Below are 23,728 nucleotides of genomic sequence, written 5' to 3' on the forward strand. Positions count from 1 at the left end.
AAGAGTTATTCTGAGCAACAAATGAGAACACATGTAAGGTTCATTAGATATATAGATATAGATACACTAATTAGAGGGACGGGACTTTAAGCTTCTTCCTAGGCATGAGCTCTAGGTTATTGAGGTCCGAGGGAGTAAAGGGACTGTTTACTGTACCTGCCCATTTAAATCAGCAAGTCTAATCAGAGGTTAAGGCAGTCAGTAAGCACTCCTGGAGAAGAAACTCCAGTCCCTCCCTGCCCCTGGGGTGCTGGACAGTCTTTCCTAAAACAACACTCCCTCTAGGAACCGCAAGACCAATTTGAAGAAGGAGGATAGTAGACACTTGGGAGTTCTACTTAACCTAGCCCCACAAATTTAGGGCTCCGTAGCTCCGGGACAGTACTCGGCTGCGTACCTCTGTGGTTACGTATTCGGTTTCCCTGATCCTGTGCACTGCGCGCCGAAAAACTACAATTCCCAACATGCCTCATTCCTCCTCCCCACCCCACGCGCCCGGATCGCCTTGCCCAGCTCAATGCGCATGCTTCTCCAGACGTGGCACCGGGAACTTCGAGGGCGCTGGGGGCGGGGCCGAGGGCAGCGGCCGCGGCCGTTGGAGGAGCGGGAGCCGAAGCCGGGTCCGGGGCCGGGCGGGCACCTGGCAGGCTGGCAGAGCAAACGGCGGCGGCTGCTGCTGTGGCGGCGGCGATGGGTCGAGCCGGCCGTGGGTGTCGCTCCGGGCTGCTGTTGGTGGCGATGCTGGTGAGGCTGGGCAGGGGCCGGGCCGGGCGGGGGAGGTAGGCGGCCAGGCTGGCAGACAGGCATGCTGCAGGCTGTGCCCGGGGCGCGGGGCATGTCTGACCGGGAGCGGGAGTGCTGCGTCGCGGGCCGCCCCAGGGCCGCCCGTGCACGCCCAGGAGCGCTGCGCAGGTTGCGGTGAGTTCAAGTTTGAGAAGAGGGTGAAGGGAGGATACTGAAGACCCCTCATCCTTGTGCTGAATTTCTGAATTTTGCACCTGTGCGTGTGTGCATTGAAGAGAACGGGAGACATAGGTGGGGATGGGGGCGGCGGTCATCCCACAGGCAGTTTAATTTAGGTCACACTTGATTCTTGTTTTCTGTACCTGAGATTTCTTGCTTCATGTGGCCACGCTGTCCCCTTTCCTCTCTGCCCAGACCCACACACCCACGGGCCAGGCCCCTTGGAGGATAGGGCTGCCCCTTCCTTCAGGTCATGGCCATCGTTAGCAAAGCTGGACACACAACCCTAGCCAGAATTAAGTGGGCATGTTTGTGTAATAAGGGGTGGAACCCCTCCCAGAGCTGGTATAGGGGTGTGACACCTCCACCCCCATCCTCACTTCCCAAGAGCATCTCTGGGACACACTTCAGAGGACCATGGAGACCAGAGCTATAGGGTGCTTGAACAAATTGGGGACTGGGAGGTGACCTCTTCCCCTTCCTGCAGCCTCACTCCCCCCCTCCTTCCCCTCCCCCTTCTCCCAAGGGCTGCCTTCATAGCAAGAGAATGAATAGAATTCTGATCTTTTATTTTTTAAGTGGAGGGAAACAGTTTAGTTATTGGGGAAGGACAACGTTGAAGTGTCTTTAGCTTAGAGCTCTTCCATTTCCCCAATTACTCCCCCAAACTTCTAGGATAAGCTCTGTGAATTGATCTCTTGTTTCTAAGTGGCTTAGAAATGATTCTGAAGGGAAGGGGGACTAGCATCTACTATTTACAGGGCACTGTGCTAGGCTCTGATGATATGAAAGGTAATGTCCATGTTCCCAAAAAACTTAACATTTTATTAGGAGGGATTTTGCGCAGACTTAGATAAGTAAATAAAAGGTATGGAGTAATGGATCAAGTAAGTGATTAGACAGAGTGCTTTAGGAAATTTGGAGGAGGAAGAAGAAAGCAATAACAACTGGAGAGATCAAGGATGGCTTCACAGGAGGGGGTACCTGTGGGCATGTGGGATGTTCACATGAGGGGACAGAAGGCATGACTAAGATTGCTTCCTTGATTTAGTTTGTTCTTTTCTGTCAGTGAGAAGTAAAAGAAAGCCTGTCTGAACTCACTAGTCTTTCTTTTCACCTGAACATACCTGGGTCCTGGATCTAGAAAGCAGGTGCTCACCCAAGTACATTCCTGGGAAGACAGGGATTGTGCAGATTATATGAACCTTTACTTCAGTTTAGGTCTCCTATAGAGTTTGGAAATACTTGGAATTACTCACTAGGGGTTGGGAGAAAATCAGTGATTTATCAGTGGACGGAAGGGATGAGGATTGATTGTTCCTGCCAAGATTTCCATCCTTCCTGAGGGAAGGAACAGATTTCCTCTCTTGCCTTCACCCACATTTGAAAGCAAAGTGTTTTTTTAAAAATCATTTTCTTGCTTGTGGACTAATAGGGACTATGAGAATACATAAGAAAGATAGGGTTTGGGTTTTCGTTCCTTGTGGGATGATCATTACTCACTTTCATTCTTTTTTAGTACAAATAAATATTAGAACTTCAAAGTCTGAGGTATCCCAAGATACCTTGTTACTAAACCAGTTACTAAAAAGCCTTTTGGTAGAGTTGTAGCTCAATCTATTAATTACCCCCCCCCCCCACTTTAAAAATGGCAACAATAACACATTTAAAAAAAATTAAAACCCTTACCTTCTGTCTTAGAATCAACACTGTATATTGGTTCCAAGGCTGAAGAGTGATGAGGGCTGGGCAATGGTTAAGGGACTTGCCCAGGGTCACACAGATAGGAAGTATCTGAGAGAACCCAGGACTTCCCATCTCAGGGCCTGGCTTTCAATCCACTGAGCCACCCAGCTGCCCCCCAATAACACACTTTAAAATTATAAGTGAATTTCTACAATTTCTCATGAAAAAAAAAAATTTAGGACTCTGGGAGAGGCATTATTTATATATATTTGTATATCTCTAAAATGGAGAAAGAAGAAACATCACACCTTGAAAGTAGACTTCCACCCTGACTATCCCCAAGACTGGCCTAAGGGGGAACAAGCAGCCAAGGGTGAAAGTTGGTGTGTTTTTCTATTCTGGGAAACTGGGATGGACCACTGTACATTTATATACCATATATATCTGATAAGGTTCTGAGGGATCCTAGGGAGTACGTTGAATTCCTTCATTTCTTTCAACAAATATTTAAGCATATCTTTGTGTTAGATTCTGTGAGGCATACAAAAAGTATGATACATGATTCCTCATATCCCAAGTCTCAGGGATTATACACATGAAGTCAAATACCTCTTTAAGAAGACAATGCAGGAGATGTCATAAGGCTTTATAGGAAGATTCTGACTTAAGTGTTTGATGTGAATATAGTTATTCGATCTAGTGGCATGAATTCTCTCTCCACTTCTGGGAATATGTCTTCCTCTTAGGCACTCCTAACTGTTTGTCTTTTCCCCTTGGGGAACCCTACCCTGTTATGAACCTCTAATGTTAACCCTGGAACCTAACTTGTTCTCGCAAAATTTCTTCTCTAGCTCTTAACCAGTGGCATAGTTAAAAAGTGTACAGGATTTGGAGTCAGTGGACTTAGGCTGCAATCCTTTGTGAATTTGGTGCTAATCATTTGACCTCTCCAGGCCTCTAGTTTTTTATAAGTAAAATGAGGGAGTTGGTATAGACGGTCCCTCAGATTCTACCCATTTTCTAGATCTCATCTTCTTTCTCTACCCCTTCACTCTCTCCCCTAGCTAATCGTTTTAGAAGTCCCTCTCTCCCCAGAATTCAGAGCCAGCCCCTCTGTTGTACCATTCATTTCCTTCCCTCCCACCCCACCCTGCTAGCTGAACTATTCCCACTTCCCCATACTTTCCCCTCCCCCAGTTGACTTGTTGGTGTAGTCTCTCACTTTTCAAACCAACCTATCTCAACTCCCTTCACTGCATCTCCCCCTCCTTGCTTCCCCCTTCTCCCTAGCAGGAGGGATCTCCTTTCCTCACCCATGCCTATCCAAGTCATTGTTGGAGCCTCTGTCCCAGAAGTTCCCCTCCCCCCCCTTTTCCCACTTCCTGGCATGTATCCTGCTTTGGGGGGAATTTGATCCTGGCATCATAGAGTTCCAGTTCATTTCCCCAAACAACATTTTTTACAATTTGACTAAAACTGTGAATTAAACTAGGCTTTGGAGACTGAATCAGAAATCTGACCATCTAATTTTTTTTTTTTAATGGGAAAATATGTTCAAGTTCTGATCATCTGACTGAAGAACAAACCTTTGGAACACACCCACTGTGTAAGTAGGTTGGGAATGGCTTATGAATGATTTGTTGTTGTTGAGCATTTTCTTGGCAGAGATACGGGAATGGTTTGCCATTTCCTCCTCCAGCTCATTTTACAGATGAGGAACCTGAGGTGAAAAGGATTACATGACTTGCCCAGGATCACACAGCTAGTAAGTGTCTTAGGCCAGATTTGAATTCAGGAAGATGAGTCTTCCTGACTGCTAGCCCAGCACTCTATTACCTGTGCTACCTAGCTGCCCTAGGCATTTAGCACCAATTATGTGGGATGCTTGATTTAGATCAGGAAGGGAGTGTGGAGGACTTTTAGTCTGTTCCTTTCATTTTGAAGGCTTAAGTGGCTTGCTCAAGGTTATGCAAGTAGTAAATGAGAGTCCAGATTTGAATCTTCTTGCTCTAAATACATTTTTAATGCTCTGTCCATTTACCACACTGGATATGTAGTCAGAGCAGTTTTGAATTCAATACAAGGATCAGTTATGGTCTGAATGTTTGGAGAAGGCTTTTGCTTGAACTAGGCCTTGATAATTAGAGTTTAGTCAGATAGATGAAGGAGGAAGAGTGTGCTTTGGAAGGAAAATGGTGTGAATAAAGGGACATAAGAAGGAATTGTAATGAGCATCGTTTGCTGAGAGGAAAAATGAATTGATCAATATGTCTAGAGTAGAGTACTTTTATGGAATAATAATGGGACATACAGGGTCACAGATTTTTTTTTAGTTCATTGTTTATTAGGAGATGGGTACTATCTTTCATCATGAGTGCTTAAAAAATCATATTTATCATTCTGTTGATCAGAGTTCCTATGACTTTTGAAGTTGTTTGCCTTTACAGCATTGTCACTATTAAATCATTCTTCTGGTTCGGTATCAGTTCTTTTTTTTAAATTGTCATGCAAAACACATTTTTGGTCATTATCATAAGAGCAGTCATACATAACCAAAACCCCAAAATAAAAGCAAAAATACACTGATGTGAAAGACAACTCCAACAGTTCTTTCTCTGAAGATCATAAGTCTTTCAGGATTGTCCCAGATCATTACATTGCTGAGAGTAGCCAACTTTTCCTAGATAATCATTATTCAGTATTGCTGTTATTGTGTACAATATTCTCCCAGTTTTTATTTCTCTCTGCATTAGTTCCCACAGATCTTTCTAGCTTTTTCTGAAATCATCTTGCTTATCATTTCTTATAGCACAATAGTATTCCATCACCAACATGTACTACAGTCTGTTCAGCCATTCCCCAATTGATGAACATCCCCTCAATTTTCAATTCTTTGCCACAACAGAAAAAGCTGCTATAAATATTTTTGTACAAGAAGGTCCTCTCTCTTTTTTTTAATTATTTCTTTGGGACACAGACCCATTAGTGGAATTACTGGATCAAAGGGTATGCACAGTTTTATAGCTCTTTGGACATAGTTCCAGAACGATTGTTCTCCAGAATGGTTGGTCAGTTCACAACTCCACCAGCAATACATTAGTGTCTCAATTTTGCCACATCCCCTCCAGCATTTACCACTTTCTTTTACTATCATATTGGCCAGTCTGATAGGTGTGAGGTGGTAGCTCAGCATTGTTTTTATTTGCATTTCTCTAATTGAGTGATTTAGAACATTTTTTCATGTGATTATTGATGCTTTGATTCTTTCGTCTGCTAATTTCTTATTCATATCCTTTGAGGGTCACAGATTTAAAGGTGGAATAGACTATTTGAAGTCCTCATTGTACAGAATAAGAAGCTGAGGCCCAGAGAGGATAAGTGATTTTTCCAAGGTTACATTATGTCTAAGCTAAGAATTGAAGTCAGATCCTCTGACTTAAGTCCAGAACCCTTTCCACTCTTCTGCATTGCCTCTTTTCTTGCTTGCCTTATTATTCAGGACTTGATTACATGAGTCCCTTCTTTATCATCCTTCTCCCTTCATTCCTCCAAATGTCTTGACTGTTCTCTTTTTGCAAGGATATTCTACATGAAATATAGAGATAACAAAATATAACTGTTTTAATAAAAGGTTTGATGGAAATGAGTTTGAAATTAATAGCCAAAATCAATTCACCCAGGAATAGTCCCACTATTAGATTAGAAGTATGCAGCTTCTTCCATTATCATACTCTTTTAGGTTAAGGAGAGTTTGTAGAGGATCTTTAATGGCAAGCTAAAGATTTTAACCTTTTTTTCTGTAGCAGTGAGAATGAGAATTTGTTGAAGAAATGATGTGAAGAAAGCAGTATTTTAATATTAATCTGGATTGTTAATGCTAGATAGATGAATGAAATGAATGAGAAAAATCTGAATTACTTATTCAGGAGACTTTTGAAATAATTCAGGTTTAAGATAAGGATGCCTTTATTGGGGTGGGGGTAGTGAGAATAGAAAGGAGAGATGGATATGGGAACATTATAAAGGAAGACCCAATAGCATTCAGCGAATGGCAATTGGGGAAAGAGAGGTAGAAGTCATATATGAGTCTGAAGTTTGGATGACAGAAAGTAACGGAACCATTAACAGTCAGGGGAAGGAATTAATTGATGCTTTGGTTGTGAGTCACGCAAGCACATAGGGAGTCCAATGCTAGCTAGGGAAAGAATTTTAATGTAGTTCAGAGATGCTTGATGATGTTCCTTGGATTTTGGAATATCTGACTACACTTTACAATCTCCTGCCTAGTCTGTCCCATTCTGTAATACCCAAACTATTTTGACTATGATATTTAACCATATATATCACCAAATAAATATTTCTGAATGAGAGACAGAGATTCAGAAGTCTGATTACTGCCTGAGACATCTATCTTTGTCATACTGACCCTTACCCTAGCAAATGAGGAATGCCTCCTGGCACCTCTTTTATTCTTGGCTAAAGAGTGAGGTCCATGTGGGAAATGAGCCCTACTATTGGAGATTATGGATCCTATCCCTTCAGATTCTGTTCATCTTAAATCAGTCCTTTATCTCCAAGTCAGCATGGGCATGGCATGGTGGATCACTGGCATCTGAGTTGGCAGGTTAAAGTCACACATCAGGCATGAGCAGTGTGTCTGTGGCCAAGCCACTTAACCTTTCTGTATGCTAGTTTCTTCATCTATAAAATAATGGGTTACACTTGATGGCCCCTTCTCAGCTTTAAATCTGTTATTCTTATCCACTCAAATGAAGATATCTATTAAAAGATATTATATGTAAATGCAAGTTATTATCATTACTGAGTCCTTATGTTAATGGGATTATTATACCTATAGGGGACGACCTCCTGCTATTGGCTCTCTTTTGCCCATCAGATCATGTTCAAAGTTTTAGGCATTATATTCAGAGTAGACCACAGTCTTCAACCTGCCCACCTTCCCACTTTCTGATACATTCAAATTGGAGTATTCTGGCAGACTCCCAAGGCTCCCTCCAACACATTACTGCACCCCTTGGTCCCTGTGTTCCTTTTGCCTAGAATTCCCTCCCTTTCCTTTTTTTTTTTTAAATCCTTACCGGAAGGTAATCTTAGAAGGTGATCTTAGAATCAATCCTATGTATTGGTTCCAGAGCAGAAGAGCAGTAAGGGCTAGGCAATGGGGGTTAAGTGACTTGCCCAGGGTCACACAGCTAGAAAGTGTCTAAGGCCATATTTGAATCCAGGACCTCCTGTCTCTAGGCCTGACTCTCTGTCCACTGAGCCACCCAGCTGCCCCCACTCCCTTTCCTTTTATAGCTGTTGAATTCCTTCCCTATAAAGCTCAACTCAAATTCTGACTTCTTTCCCTATCCTTTTCCTTCTCCCTACTTCCCTCCCTCTCTCTCCCTCACTTGGTTTTGTCTCTCATATACATTTATGTAACACTATACATTATATTTATCTTCATCTTAAACCTCTTACTAGACTGTTTTGGGAGTGGGGACCATTTCGTAGCTAAACTTTGTACCTTCCTCACCACCTAGCCCAGGGCTTTGTTCACTGGCATTTGTTGTGTGAGTCTTGAGCCAGCATCTGCAAAGAGAAAGCAGAGAGCTGACTATTGTAGGCATTGTAATGGTCTTCCTCATCACATTCCAGTTCATTTATTTGGCAGAGGGGGTTACAGTTTTGCTCCATGACTATCTTTTTTCTCTTCCTCCCTCCCTCCCTCCCTCCCTCCCTCCCTTCCTCCCTTCCTCCCTCCCTCCCTCCCTCCCTTCCTTCCTTCCTTCCTTCCTTCCTTCCTTCCTTCCTTCCTTCCTTCCTTCCTTCCTTCCTCCCTTCCTTCCTTCCTTCCTTCCTTCCTTCCTTCCTTCCTTCCTTCCTTCCTTCCTTCCTTCCTTCCTTCCTTCCTTCCTTCCTTCCTTCCTTCCTCCCTCCCTCCCTCCCTCCCTCCCTCCCTCCCTCCCTCCCTCCCTCCCTTCCTTCCTTCCTTCCTTCCTTCCTTCCTTCCTTCCTTCCTTCCTTCCTTCCTTCCTTCCTTCCTTCCTTCCTTCCTTCCTCCCTTCCTCCCTTCCTCCCTTCCTGTCAATACTGTGTATTGGCTCCAAGGCAGAAGAATGGTAAGGGCTAGGCAATGGCGGTCAAGTGATTTGCTCAGGGTCACACATCTGGGAAGTGTTTGAGGCCAAATATGAACCTCGGACCTCCCGTCTCTAGGCCTGGTTCTCAATCTACTGAGCTATCCAGCTGCCCCCCCTAACCCCCCCATGACTATCTTTTCTCAAAAGTTGTATTGATGCTCTTTTTAAAGACATCGTTGTCCTTTCTCATTAACTCACCCTTCCAAAGTAGAGCTCAATCTTATAAAAAATAAGTTCAGTCAAGCAAAACAAAGCTCCATATTGTTTCTGCCTGAAACAGTATGCCCTATTCCATGTCTCTAATTTGTGGATTTATTTTATATCCTGAAACTTGTCTGGTTATTAATCGTTACAATTAAATTTTAGTTACAACTCTAATCTTCCTTCCCTCACTGTCTAGAGGTAAGATGCATGTTTCACTAATAGCCTTTTGAAGTCATTAGTGGTCATTGACTTGATCACAATTCTGAAGGCTATTTTATTGTTGTTTTCCTTTACATTATTGTGGTCATTCTAGAAATTATTTTCCTCACTCTGCAATTCATAAAAGTCTTTTTAAATTATTCATCATTGTCATTTCTTAGAGCATAGCAATATTCATTGGGTTCATATACCACAGTTTGCCCATGCATTTCCCAGTTGATGAACCTTCATTTTAATTCTAGTTCTTTGTTATAACAAAAAGGGCTGCTCTAAATGTTTTCATGTTTATGGAACCTTTTCCTGTGCCATTCTTCTCCCTGGGCAGTATACCTCTTAGTGGTAATAGGTCAAAGATTATATGTAATTCAGTGATCCTTTTTGGCTAAAATTCCAAATGATTTTCCTGAATAGCCTTCATGACCATCTCTCATTTTGTTTCATGGCAGAGTTTTCTGAATGCTATAGGATTGGACAATACTAAATGAAATAGAAATAGTTTCCAATGTTCTTAGGTTGGTAAAATTTGAGACCTAAGTTTCTGGTGTGCTAATTTATTTGATTGAGGGTTGGGACAGGATGTTTTAGGACAGAAACAAACATAGTAGCCCTTGACTCCAGTCTGGAGTGGTTACTTAATAAAGCCCAACATTTTCTCCCTTGTTGTTAATAATTGGTTGGAGTAAGAGCCTATTTGCTCTTGATTGGATTAGGGGAGGGGTGGGGGAACTTGGACAATGATATCTCTGTTTACTTCCACTTTAAAGTTTGACCAGGCAGGTAACTTTAAACAGAATCCACACAAACTATTTCCTGTCATGGATGGAAACTTTACTTTTTCAGTTCTCTTCTAGATTAGAACAGGGAGCAGGGGCAGAAGCCCATTTCTCTCTGTGGAGAAGCCAACCAGCTGGGCATTCAGTGATTTAATCCTTTTCACCTGTGTCATCCTTCTCTGGCCAGCTTTTTCTTCTTTCTGATGTATTACTCTGGCTACACTTTCAACAGAACTTTCTCTCATATCATTCCCCAACCACTTCAGAATGTTTGAAATTGGAAAGGGTATACAAATTCAGGCTAAGCATAAGATTGGAGAGGTTGGGGCATGAAAGCAAGATGCCTTTTTGTCTGTACATTTTTACCCATAGTTTCCCCTTCCCTGTGAAGTCCTTAGAGTTCACTAATTAAGCAAGTTCCTTTATCCCAGCTGCATGTGGAACAGATGTCTTTATTGAGCTGGTTGTGATGGCATCTCTGTCTGATTCCAGAGAGGTGCCAGCTCATTTACAACCTGCCAGAGTACAGGGAGTTGAAATTATTTTGCCCAGGGGAATAATATTCTCCCTTTGGCACAGGCAATTTCTCTTATCTTCAAGATGGGAAATATTAATGAATATCTTTGTTTAAGGTTCAGTAGTTTAAAAAGGTACTGATATAGTCTGGGCTGCTTCAGACTAGACAGCCATCCCATAGCTGAGGTCATGTAGGACTCAAATGTAGAAATAAGAACAGCCTCATCACTTGGGTTACCTAATTATATCTTGTTCAGGAATACATATGTTCACTTGTCTGCTTTTCTACCTTTCTTTGAAGGTACTTAGGCAGCCATATTGATACATGTACATAGGCCATAAAGTCTAACACCATTAATCATAACTAGAATGGTTTTTTAGATACTTACCTCATCTATAAGTGTAGATCCAAGAGTATATGGAGTTGGGGGGAAGGGCAGGGGAATAAGGGTATTGAAAATCTGGTTGTTGTTTAAGCAGCATGGCATAGTGGAAAAGGGATGGATGTAGTGAGATCTGTGTTTAAATCCAGGGTCTGACTTTAAAGAGCAGTGTTAACCATTGTTAGAAAGTAAATGTAGGGGTTTGACTAAATATGAGAATTCTAAAGTAATATTGTGGTTGCCAATTTAAAGATATTATATAACAATTCAAGGATGACTTTAGTAGCTTTATTTACAAAGAGGTAGAAAGAGTGAAAATGGAAAAAGGTAGCTAAACTAGGTTTTAACAAGTGTACTAGCCCTTCACTAGTGAAGTGAGGCTCAGCCCCACAGGGGCTTCCCCATGGCTGGTGGTGTCTTCAGCTACTCACTCACCCAACCCACCAACATTGAAGTCCAAAGGAGAAGATCTAGGAGCAGTTTTCCAAGAAGCAGTTCAAGATCCAAGGTCCCAAGTTGAAGCCAAAGTCCAAGTCCAAAGCCACCTCCAAGAGACAAGTCACCAGCCGGGAAGTTTTCTCAACAGGAAGTTATGGACTTCTAATAGCCCTTTTTCCACATCCCTTCTTGTCCCTTCCTCCATTTTATGGGAACCAATTACAGTCTTTCAATTTGCTTAGCACTGCCCAGGGGGTGGTCTGTGGCTTCTGGAGTTGTCACTTTAGTTAAGTGACTTGGGAACTCCCTTACTTAGGGTTAAGTTGGGGTGTTTAAGTTTTTGATTGATTAATTTAAAAATTGCTGATTGATAGACAAAGAAAGTTTGATTCACTCTTCACACCATGGTCCAGTCACTTAATCTCCCTGAACCTCAGTTTCCTTATCTTGTCAAATGAGGTTAATATTTTCAATTTTTAATTCCTACTTCATGTAATTGTTATGAGGAAAAGTCTTTGTCAACCTTAAAGCCTTATATTGAGCATATTAATATTGACAAACAAACAAAACAAACAAACAAAATTCTTTAAACTAGCAGCATTATTTTTACTTGGAAACAGCCTACTTGGACCATATCTACTTCTCTGTTGTTTAAAATAGCAATTAATGTATTAGTGGTTATACATTTCCCAATATTAAAAAGCTTTAGTTGTTGTTTCTGCTTAGTCTTTTGTTTTCATTTTTCCTCCAAAAGAGTTTTAGAAATAGTAAAGGTCACAGGTTTTAGAGCTGGAAAGGATCTTGGAGGTCATCTTTTCCTCATTTTCCAGGTGAAGAAACTGAGGCTTGGCAAGGTTTACGCATTCACTGAAAGCCTCACAGCTACTAATAGAGCCAACATTCAGACCCAAGCCCCATGATTTCCAGTTTGGTGTTAGATGTGACTATGCCTTACTTGAAACTGGTAACAAAGTTGTTCATTATAACTTTTACTGGTAATCACATTGGCATTTTTTTCAAGTTTAGAAGTAAAAATAATACCAGTAAACATAATTGTTGTTGTTATTGTATTGGGCTTGGTAATTTGGAATGGAGATGGAGTCTTAGTAACTGGAAAGAGCCTTGTCTAGTGTTGTCCTCTACCAACTTTACATTTAGTGGGAGAATAACTAATTGAAAGAGTGAGAGGTTGATTTTTTTTCTCAGGTCATTGGAGAAGACAGATTCAGCAGTCTTATGCATCTGCTGTTCTTCTCTTCACTGGTACCTAATGCGTTGTTGGTTTTGATGAATATCATGTAATATGACCAATTTACTTGTACTGGCAGCCTGAATTTGCAAGTTTGTCAGGAATCCAAGGAATCAGCTCTAGTTTCCGCCTTGACATGGGTAAACTTAGTAAATTTTCAAACCACTAATAGCCTTAGCAGCCTAAATTTTGGTTAAAGGGACCAGAATTATGGTCCTAAATCCAGAAGATGTGTTTTCATAAGCTCCTCAGATCAGCAATACTACTGACCAATTGTTTCCTTATATTGAAGTCAACACCAGTAGCATTTATATACTTCAGCAATATTGAGAATATAGAAAAGTCACTGTATTGGATCAGATTAAGGGGAGAGGTTTTTTAAAGAGAAAAAGACTAGTTAAAGGCAGATTTCAACCCTGTACTTTTTGGACAGGTGAAATGGTTATTAAATTAAAAGGTTATGTATGGCCATTTATACCTTCATCCAAGTCATTGATAAAAATACTAAACAACTGTGGGCCAAACATGCATTCCTAAGAGCCAAGTCTTACCCTCACTCCGAACATGGATCCTTAAGAACTAAGTCTTATCATCACTGTAGGACAGTTTTCACATCTGTCATCTGGCTTATTATTCCTTCCAGAGCCTCTATTTTAAGGAAAGTGCCCAAGCTAGCCATTTGTTCTTTCTTTTCTGGACTCTAATCTTGACTCTCTCCACTTTCTCAGCTGTGCCCTCTGGGCATTATCTTTTCTCTCTCCTCTTCCCACCATAGCTTTTACCAAGGTACTCTGGTGGTTGTAGCCTTCATCCTGGAATCACACAGTCCACCCAACTCCTACCACAGGTCTCAGTGCAGCAGCCAGGGGAGGGGTGTTGGCTCTTTTCCTTATACACTAGAATTCAACTTTCTCTGCATACATTTCAAATTGTTTTCCAGTTGGAGAGTCCTGTGGCTTCATCTTGTCAGGTTTGGATTTCTGTCTCTTTTGAAGTATTTTTTTTTTCAATTGGTATGGAAGGATAGTCTCAGAGGATTCAGCTTCTGCTGCTTCTAAGCTGCCATCTTGACTCCACTCCCCAACCCCTCATAGCTTTTAAATATACCAATCACTTTGGAATAAATTCTTTTTAAAACACAGTTTATAGCAGAACTGACTATCTATTATCTCTTTACAGATTTCATCTCTTTTGTATAATGTAGGCTTCTTTAGGTCAAGGACTGGTAGCATAGTACTCTGCAGACAAATATTTAATGTTTTTTGGTTTGTGACATTCTACTAGAGATCTAAGCTGCCACCAAACCACAAATGACTATTTTTTTGGTTATGGCCATTCAAACAGTTGCAAATTCATTTAAATACTGTCCGCCAACCTTCATCTTAACATAACATCTTTACCATAAGAATAGCATGAATTTTGACTTTGTCAAATGTTTTGCTAAATGTTTAGGTAAACAATCTACAGTATTTCCCTGATCTTCCAGAATAATAAACTTGTCAAAAAAAGAAATAAGGTTGATTTGTCATGATCTGTTTATAAAACCATGCTAGCTTTTTGTGATCATGGCCTCTTTTTCTAGGTATTCAATATCTACCATTTTAACAATGCATTCCAGAATTCTTCCAGGAATAGAAGTCAAGCTCACTGGCCTATACAATGGCACATTCCATTGTTTTGCCTTTTTTGAAATTCATATCTGCCTTTTTCTAAACCTAGAGTACCTCTTTAAAGGATTATTTTAAAAAGCTCAACCATTACATTTTCCCACCCCCCCCACCCCCCAGCACTGTAGGCATATCAAGAGCATCCAGATCTTCTCTTAGTTTCTTCCTGCTTATGTCAAGTATCACTTTGATATTAATAATTTTCTCAGTTTCCCAATGGCTTGATGTCAGCTTAGAAGATCTTTAGTGGAATGCCACAAGCCAACAAACATTAAATATTTGTTATTTGCATAGTACTGTGCTAGATATTTGAGTAAAGAAAAACAAAACAAGAACCAGACCTTGCGCTCAAGAAACTTATAGTATGCAGAAGAGATGCAATATGTAAAGAGATAATACATAATTTGTAAACAGATCATTTCTTTTGGAAGAGAAAATAAAAATATGAATTGAACAGCTCTGCCTTTTCTTCATCAGTGGTCATTGCCCCATCTGCTGTATCCTTTACCCTTCTTTGAACCTCTTCTTTTCCCAATAGAGTTTTTTTTAAAATCCCCCCAGACCTTTTCATTCTTGTGAGCTTTCCTCACCAGCCTTAGATTCCTGTTTCCCACCCTATCCCTTAAGATCTATCATACTGAAAGTTATGGCATAGCAGATTACTAGACTTGGAATTCTGGAAGACTGAAATACAAATTGACCTTTGACTCTTATAGCCATGTGTAACTTTTCTGAGTGTCAGTTTTCTCATTTTTTAAAGCAAAAATAAAACATTGAGGATAATACTTGTAATAATTGACTTCACAGAGTTGTTGCAAAATGAGGTAATGAATGTTAACTGCAAAGTACCATATATTTGAATGTGAGTTTTACTGCCATTGTCACATACTATCTTAGCACACAAGTAATTATTGTTTTGAAAAGGAAATTGGTGTACAGCTTATATAGGGTATGTGGTTCTATTGCCTGACTTGCATGATCTTAAAATATTAAACCAGGGAGTCTTCAGCTAGTCAATGGAAAAAAGCCTCACTTGGTTAATGAGAGTAGGCTACAATTTTTATACTAAACTAAAATCCAATCATAGGTTGGAGGCAGTTGACTTGTTCCCCTCCCCCCAAGGCCTTCTAGCCCCTTTTAGTTTGTGGAGGAGCAAAGTTCTTTCCTGTTTTGGTAGAAACTGTCAATATATCCCATTTCTCCACTTCCCTGGACAACTTGATCTCCTTCCTCTGACTCAAGAAATCTGGCTTCTCTATTAACAGGCTGTCTCCAGATCACTTTTTTTAAAACGGAACTATTCTTAATATTTTATCCAGCTTTCCATGCCACCTTGGTCTATAGCTCCTTTCTTGGATTATGAGTTTTACTGAACACTTTAATTTTTTAAAAAGGTTTTTATTGTTGCTTCCTGTTTTTACACCAACCATTTCTACTTATCCTCTTTCTTTATTCCTAAATCTCTTCCTCTCTCCTCCTTCTCCATTGAACCCTTCCTCTATAATAAAGAAAAACACTTTAGCAAGGCCACAGAAATGCCATGTGCTTACTGCATTCCATATCCATAAGCCCTTACTTATCTACTGAGAGGAGAGAAATAACATTTGACTTTCTTAAGAACCCATCAGTTTTGAAAACGCTACCCAACCCAATTGAGGATTCCCTTCTTGTCATTTCTTCTCCAATAGCATCTTTTAGGGATTCTTAATATTCATGTTACAGGCAGCTTACATGGAATACTTAAAATAATTCCATATTTATAGTTTAATAGGTACATTGCTGCTTTCATTGTTAGTACTGTAGTTAGCCTCATAGTTTATAGTCATTTTAAGTGAGGATAGGGATATTTTATAACATAAAGTGAGGGGGTTGGTTATGTTACAATTCATTTTGAAAGGCGGGTGGAATAACCATATTCCCAAACAACTTTTCCAACCTTTATTCTCCATCAAAATTAAGTAGCCAAATATTTCAACACCCACTCTATGTAAAATATAATTGCTTTGTGGGGAGGCAACATGTCATAACAGATAGCAGGTTAGCCTTGAAGTCAGGAAGCCATGGTTATATCCTTCTTCTGATACATATTAGCTCTTTGACCATGATCAAAATGACTTGACTTCTCAATGCTCTATGCAGCTGTCTTAAAACTGTGAGTGAGGGACAGACAAGTTGCCAAACTGTCAGTGGAGGAAGTTTCTGCACCAGGAGTTCCTTGCATGGGTAAAACTCACTGATCTCTAGACCAGAAAAGACCCTTTCTTCCTCTTAAAATTATTGAATTAATGGGGGATAATAAAGAATCATTTCTTTAAAATACAAAACCCAACCCTGCCCTTTAGGAGCTTAGGTTAGGAATAATATTTAAGTGTCAGATGCATGACAGACAATACTTTGTAGTAGGGAAATGGGAAATGATTCTATGGAGGGGAAAACAGGAGAAGAGGAGATCACTGATCAGGTTGTGATTGTCCCAAGTATACAGGTAGACTGTTAGAAAGAATGTAATAATTGTTGATAGGTTCTGACATTTTCTCCTGTCAGAGGACTGGGTTTCCATTACTGTCCCAACAGTTGGAACTGTGGTATCCTGTGCCATGCTTAGCTGTTTATCATATTCTACTCATGGTTTTGAATGGGCCAGAATTTAATGACTCCTAGCTTTTACTTATTCCTGAGAAGTCAGTCATTCACACATTCCAGATGAGCTGTACCATATGGATCCTTTACCCCAACAAGGTCAGTGCTTACCAAAAGTCTTACTCTTCTTTTTGGTCAGTGAGTTTAAGACAAATCCTGATATTGGAGACATTGATACTAAAACCTTGCTAGTTCTTCATAAAAGTTGGTTGTCCCTTAGCACTTTTTTTTTTTTAAACCCGTACCTTCCGTCTTGGAGTCAACACTGTGTATTGGCTCCAAGGCAGAAGAGCAGCAAGGGCTGGGCAATGGGGGTCAAGTGACTTGCCCAGGGTCACACAGCTGGGAAGTGTCTGAGGTCAGATTTGAGCTTAGGACCTCCCGTCTCTAGAACTGGCTCTCAATCCACTGAGCTACCCAGCTGTCCCCCCCTTAGCACTTTCTATGTTATTCTTCTAAGGAGAATTTGTGTTTGGTTCTCTTTAGGAGGGCCTTTGAAAACCTAGAGCCTTCCAGAGATAGATGACACAAGATGGTTAAGGGTCTGTATACCATATTGTCATGAGTTCTACTTGAAGGAGCTAGGGGTAGTTTAGCCAGTAGAAGAAAAAACCAGGGAGACATGGTAAGGGTTTTCAGACTCTCGAAGAATTAGTTATGAATAAGAAGGATGTAACTCATTCTTTCTTATCTCCAGAGGGCTGAATTTGTATGAGTGGGTAGAAGTTACAGGAATTAGCACCATATGAGAAAGACCCTTAAAGAGTCAGCTAGCTGATTCATAGTGGAACAAGCTCCTTTATGACATAGAGCTGCCTTTAAAGAATATTCAAGAAGGGATTTTTGAAGAGAGTTGAGCTAGATGATCTCCAATATTGCCTCCAATTCTGAAGATAATTAAAACTGAAAGAGCCTTCCTGACTCCTAGGGTTCAAGTGATGGGATTGAGGTTGCTGGAAAATTTCACTTAGAGGCTTTTTATTTCTGTGTCTACTTTTGGTTATCTGAGGAGTTTCCCTGTTTTGTCATATAATTTCATAGTTTTAATTATAGGCACTAGTGCAGCTGAGTGGCTCAGCAAGTAGAGCACAAGGCCTGGAACCAGAAAGACCTGAATTCAAATCTGGCCTCAGATTTACTAACTGTGTGATTGTAGGCAAGTCAGTTAACCATGTTTGCCTCAGTTTTCTCATCTGTAAAATGAATTGGAGAAAGAAATGGCAAACCAGTGCAGCATCGTTGCTATCAAAACCCCAAATGGAATTATAAAGTCAGACATGGCTGAAATAATTGAACAGCAACAACAATCACAATCATAGTGGTTAGGGAAGGAAAGGGAATAATAGCATACATTTCATGGCTTGTAGATTCAGGTGCAGCAAATATTTGGATAAAACACCTCTGGAAGTGGAGAAGATACAACGTTTTGGAGATTACAGAAGAATAAGAAACTAACATTGATAGCTATAATATAATACATTGTATTTAGAATGTCACAAAACACAGTTCTGGGTCAGGTGTGAGGGGCAGTAAGACTCCATGAAGACCTTTTGGAGTAGGTGATATTTAAATTGGGCTTTAATTTAGGAACTTAGCAGGTTGTGAGAGAAAGGTATTGCATATAGAAAAGACTGAGCAAAGGTGCAGGTTTGGCACATGCCCTGGTAACAAGCAGTTTAGTCAGGCTGGTGTGTTTAAAGTGTATATAGCACAAGAAGGTTATGAGATAAGGGGAGAAGGGTAATGTGGTCTCAGTCTTTGGAAGCCAAGCAAAGAAATACTCTCTGCCATACTTCTAACAGAAGCCAACTCTTAAGCTTTTTTACATTTTAAAACTATCAAGCAAAATATGGGTCAAACACAGCACAATAAAGTTTCTTCTCAGCTCCTAATCTCCAAAACATACATATGTTGTGTTTGTTCTTCCTGGTAAGAGTAAAGACCAAAATACTTTCCCTCCCCCACCCAGTTTCCTAACCATTTCACTTTTAGGCCTTCACAACATCCATCCTTCTTTAGCAGGCTTCTCTTACATAATTCAGTATCTCTGATTTAGCTGATGTGAATTGAGGAGCAAATCCATAATGACAAATTGCTTGGAACACTTAATAGAGGGTATGAGAGCCTGGCTGACTGGGAATGGAGGACTCACACAACATACATCTTTCTCCCGGGTTGATTTAAAAAACTATAAATGTTAGTATGTTTGGTCTGTGAGTGTACATGATTCTTTTTTATCTTCAAAAAAAGAGGGAGAGGAAGAGAGAGGAGTATTGGTGGGAAGAGTAAAGAGAAATAAGTGAGAATGGGTTAAGGGGGGATATTTCCTTGCCTGAACATTTTCATCAATTACTATGGTTAATTTTCTATTTTAGTCCTCATTTTCTTTCTAATGTTTGTTAAATTTTAAATTTTAATTTATTTGATTAATTTAGAATATTTTTCCATGGTTACATGATTCAGGTTCTTTCCCTACCTTCCTTCTTCCCCATCATGTAGCCAATGAGTAGCTCCACTGTTTTTTGTTTTTTTTTTTAACTCCACAGGGTTTTACATGTTACATGATCAAAATCCATTTCCATATTATTAATATTTGTAACAAAGTGATCATTTAGAGCCTATATCCCCAATCATATCCCCATCAAACCATGTGATCAAGCAAATGTTTTTCTTCTGTGTTTCCATTCCCATAGCTCTTTCTCTAGAGATGGATAGCATTCTTTGTCCTAAGTTCCTCAGAAATGCCCTGGATCATTTTATTGCTGATAATAGCTAAGTTTCTCACAGTTGTTCATTCCACAATATTGCTGTTATTATGTACAATATTTTCCTGGTTCTGTTTATTTCATTCCACATCAGTTCATATAGGTCCTTCCAGCTCTTTCTGAGATTATCCTTTGCAACATTTCTTATAGTACAATAGTATTCCCTTACCATCATATACCATCCTTTAAAAACACCTCCCTGGATCCACTATCCTGTGAGCTATTATTGTCTCTCTTGTGTCCCTTTTCCTCACGTGTGTACATATGCACAGATTACATATGATACAAGTTTGTTACTGTAGGAATAAGAATAGGGGTCTGTGGTTTCATTGGTTTAGGAAACTCACAATTGGGGAAATTCCCTCTACTCATTTAAGTTGTCACCTCTGTAACCTACAATCTTGGAGAGTTGCTTACAGAAGTGAAATGTTAAATGACTTGTCTGGGGTCACAAAAATAGCATGTGTTAGAGCTCTCTTAACTGGAATGCCAGGCTGCCACTGATGAAATAGAAAGAAGTCAGAGTCAGGAGAGATTCAAGGAGTCCAGTAAGGTACACTTTTGTTTGAGCCCATTAGAGAAGACTTCATGGAGGTGTTTGTAGTTGAGGTGAACCTGATAGCACTGGGAGCAGAAAGGAGAAGTGATGGATGTAAGAAATTGACAAGACTTGGAAGCTGGTTAGTGGGCAAATGCCAGAGAAGAGTCCAGCATAACTCAGGTTTCAAGACTGAGTGACTGAGAATATGGTGATGTAATCAAGAGGAATGAGAATTAGGAGATGGAGCAGATTTTAGAGGGAAGAGGAGTTCTTCTTTTGGAGTTGTTAGATTTGAAGGATCCTTGGAACTTCAGGGTGGAGTTATACCTAAAGCTTTTGGAAATGGGACACTGACAGGGAAGAACTTGGGTTGATTATGAAGAACAACAATTGCTATGAACATTGCACTTTCATTTTAGAGGTAGCTCTGCTTTTCTATCATTTATAGCCTTTGGGCTAGTCCTCATGTCAGAATTCTAATGGGCAGTTGTGGAGTGGTGTCCTGTGCTTTGATGATGTTATCCTCCATGATCTGGCACTCTGGCTGTGATGAAAACATTTGTCTTGTTCTGGGGGTAATATTAATCATAGGTAGAACAGGAGAAAAACTGTCCTCCCTAGCAGTATGTACCTCCAGTGGAGTGTTTTATGGGTCTCAGCCCAGTGATTGGGCAGCTCAGGCCTGAATGTAAATACCCTTAAAGCAGAAGGCTGGTGAGTAGAAAGAAAGCAATTATTAGAGAAGGTCAGAAGGAGTGAATGGTGAACAAAGAGGATCCCCCACCCCCCACCCCCTTTCTATCTCCAAAAGACAATTGACATGAAATCCAAAGGCTGCCAAACAGTAAGAACAATATTGGCTAACTTTGGAAGAACTTTTAAAAATACTGTCCTTCTCTTCAGGAGTCAGTCACATCATTCACAGCATTATTGTTAGTCTTGGCAAATATTCTAAAAATAAATGGATTGTAGCTTCTGATACCTGTAGGAATAGTATAATATATGACCAGGGATACTATAGTTGCATTTTAGGGAAAGGAAAGTGTTTAAAAAGCTATCAAAAAATAATGCTTTGGAGAGAAAAAAAGAATGTCACCCTAATGGCTTTAGTTAAAGGAGAGGAAATTAAATTAGATTCTTTGTTACTGTATATTTGAGGATTTACTTGAAGCTTAGAATCATGGACTTCTCTTTCCATTTATGGTCAGAAGATTACTGGTCAGGGAAAACCTGACCACTCCATTCATTATCTGGATTTCCACTACTTCTCCAAAAGTTTTCACTCTCTTTCCTCTCCAACATCCTCACTTTCTTCTGCTTTACTGGCTTATTTCCCTTTCTCAACCTTCATATATGCTCACTTTTTAAAAAAACAACCCTTGCTTGACTTTTACTTAGCTTTTATCTGTCTCTCATCCAATTGTGCTTTCTCCTTTTCATGACCAAGTTTCTTAGTACTGATGTAGAAAGTACACTTTCTTCAATTCCTTTCTCAACTCTCTCTGATCTGATTCCAACCTATCTTTACTGAAATTCTCTTAAAAGTTACCAATTTGAAACTAAATGTTAAAATTCATTTTTAAATGTGATTGAGGGAAAAACAAAATATTACCAAACTGAAAAAAGTTAACAATTATCTTTGAGAAATTTAATAACAATTTCTTATCCTACTTCTTAGTTATTTGAAATTGTTAATTGTTCTTTTAAAAATATATATTTTTGTAATTTTGAAGTTGGCAAACACCAATCATTAAGTACATTTTCATATACAAAGAACTGAAAAAGATAATTGTATTTGAAATTACTAATTTCTATCTTGGTTGTTGGTTTTTAAAAAATAGCATATAATAAATTGTACATATTACCTCTCAATCTGTCCTTTTCTTTGGCTTCCTTTGAATTTTCTTTTTTAAATGATCATTTAAAAAGAGAATTTCTTAATGATCTTTTCTTTTTTGGCATCCCTCCCTCCCTCCCTCCCTCCCTCTATTCCTTCCTTCCTTCCTTCCTTCCTTCCTTCCTTCCTTCCTTCCTTCCTTCCTTCCTTCCTTCCTTCCTTCCTTCCTTCCTTCCTTCCTTCCTTCCTTCCTTCCTTCCTTCCTTCCTTCCTTCCTTCCTTCCTTCTTTCCTTCCTTCCTTCCTTCCTTCCTTCCTTCCTAAGTGGCAAAATATATAGATGATGTCTTTCATGTTTCCATATCTCAATTAATTTTTTGTAGGTAAGCATTCACAAGTTATTCTTCAAATAGTACATCTGTAGCTGCATATCATGTTCTCTTGGTTCTACTCATTTCACTCTTCATTATCTCATATAGTAATATCCAAGTTTAAAAAAAAATAAATCTGTTCATAGTTTCTTATGGCGCAGTAGTATCCCAGCACAATCATATACTACAATTAGTTTAGCCATTCCACAGTTGATATGCATCCTTTTGTTTTCCAGCTTTTTTTTGTCACCCCAAAGACAAGTGCTATAAATATTTTGGAACATATAGGTTATTTTCCTTTTTCCCTTATTTCTTTTGAAAACATAATTGCTGAGTCTTAAAGACATACACAGTTTTATAGCTGTCTGGCCATAATTCCAATTTGCCCTCCAAAGTGGTTGAATCAGTTTACAGTTCTGCCAATAGTGTATTAGTGTCCTTATTTTTCCACATCCCCTCCAACATTTGTCATTTGGCCTTTGGTCATTTTAGCCAATCTGAAGGGTATAAGATGATATCTCAGAATTGTTTTGGTTTGCCTTTCCTTAATCAGTAGTGATTTAGAGCATTTTTTCCTGTACCTATATATGGCTTTGTTTTCTTCATCCAGAAGTTGTCTCTTCATATCTTTTGTCCATTTATCAATTAGGAAAAGGTTCTTATTTCCATAAATTTGACAAAGTTCTCTATATATTTTCAATATGAAACCCCTATCTGAAAGGCTATCTATGAAAATTTCCCTCCAATTTTCTGTTTTCCTTCTAAATTTTTGCAACATTTGTTTATTCATTAAAAAACTTTTCAGTTTAATTTACTTAGAATTATCCATTTTATATCTTAAAATACTTTCCATTTCATCTTATCTTAGTGAACGGTGTAAGATACTGGTTTATACCTAGTTTTGGCCAACTACTTTTCATTTGTTCCAACAGTTTTCCCCAAGTAGTGATTTCTTCCTCTTTTTCTTTTCTTTTCTTTTTTTAAACACTTACCTTCTGTCTTAGAATCAACACTGTGTACTAATTCCAAGGCAGAAGAGGGGTAAGGGCTAGCCATTGGCAATGGGGGTTAAGTGACTTGCCCAGGGTTAGAAAGCTAGGCAGTATCTGGGACCAGATTTGAACCTGGGGCCCTCCCATCTCTAGACCTGGCTCTCAATCCACTGAGCCATCTAGCTGTACCCACCCCCCACCTCCACCCCAATAGAGATTTCTATTGCCAGTAACCTGGATCTATATTTTTGTCAAATATCCAGGTTATTGTAATCTTTTACTACTATTTGTTATGTCTCTTTTCTACTTTTCTATTTCTTAGCCATTACCAGGTAGGTT

The 23,728-nt window shown here is 39.7% G+C and overlaps 1 protein-coding gene across 1 annotated transcript in view; it reads left to right on the top strand.

Moving 5' to 3' along the window:
* Positions 1–513: 513 nt before the first annotated feature.
* Positions 514–23,728, top strand: part of PDIA5 (protein disulfide isomerase family A member 5) — a 186,214-nt gene continuing 162,999 nt past the window's right edge. The window contains exon 1 of the mRNA XM_007493796.3: positions 514–744. Coding sequence (XP_007493858.1) covers positions 691–744 — 54 coding nt within the window. The 5' untranslated portion in view covers positions 514–690. The remainder of the gene's footprint in view (positions 745–23,728) is intronic.

Source organism: Monodelphis domestica, chromosome 4, assembly GCF_027887165.1.
Source record: "Monodelphis domestica isolate mMonDom1 chromosome 4, mMonDom1.pri, whole genome shotgun sequence".
Taxonomy (NCBI): domain Eukaryota; kingdom Metazoa; phylum Chordata; class Mammalia; order Didelphimorphia; family Didelphidae; genus Monodelphis; species Monodelphis domestica.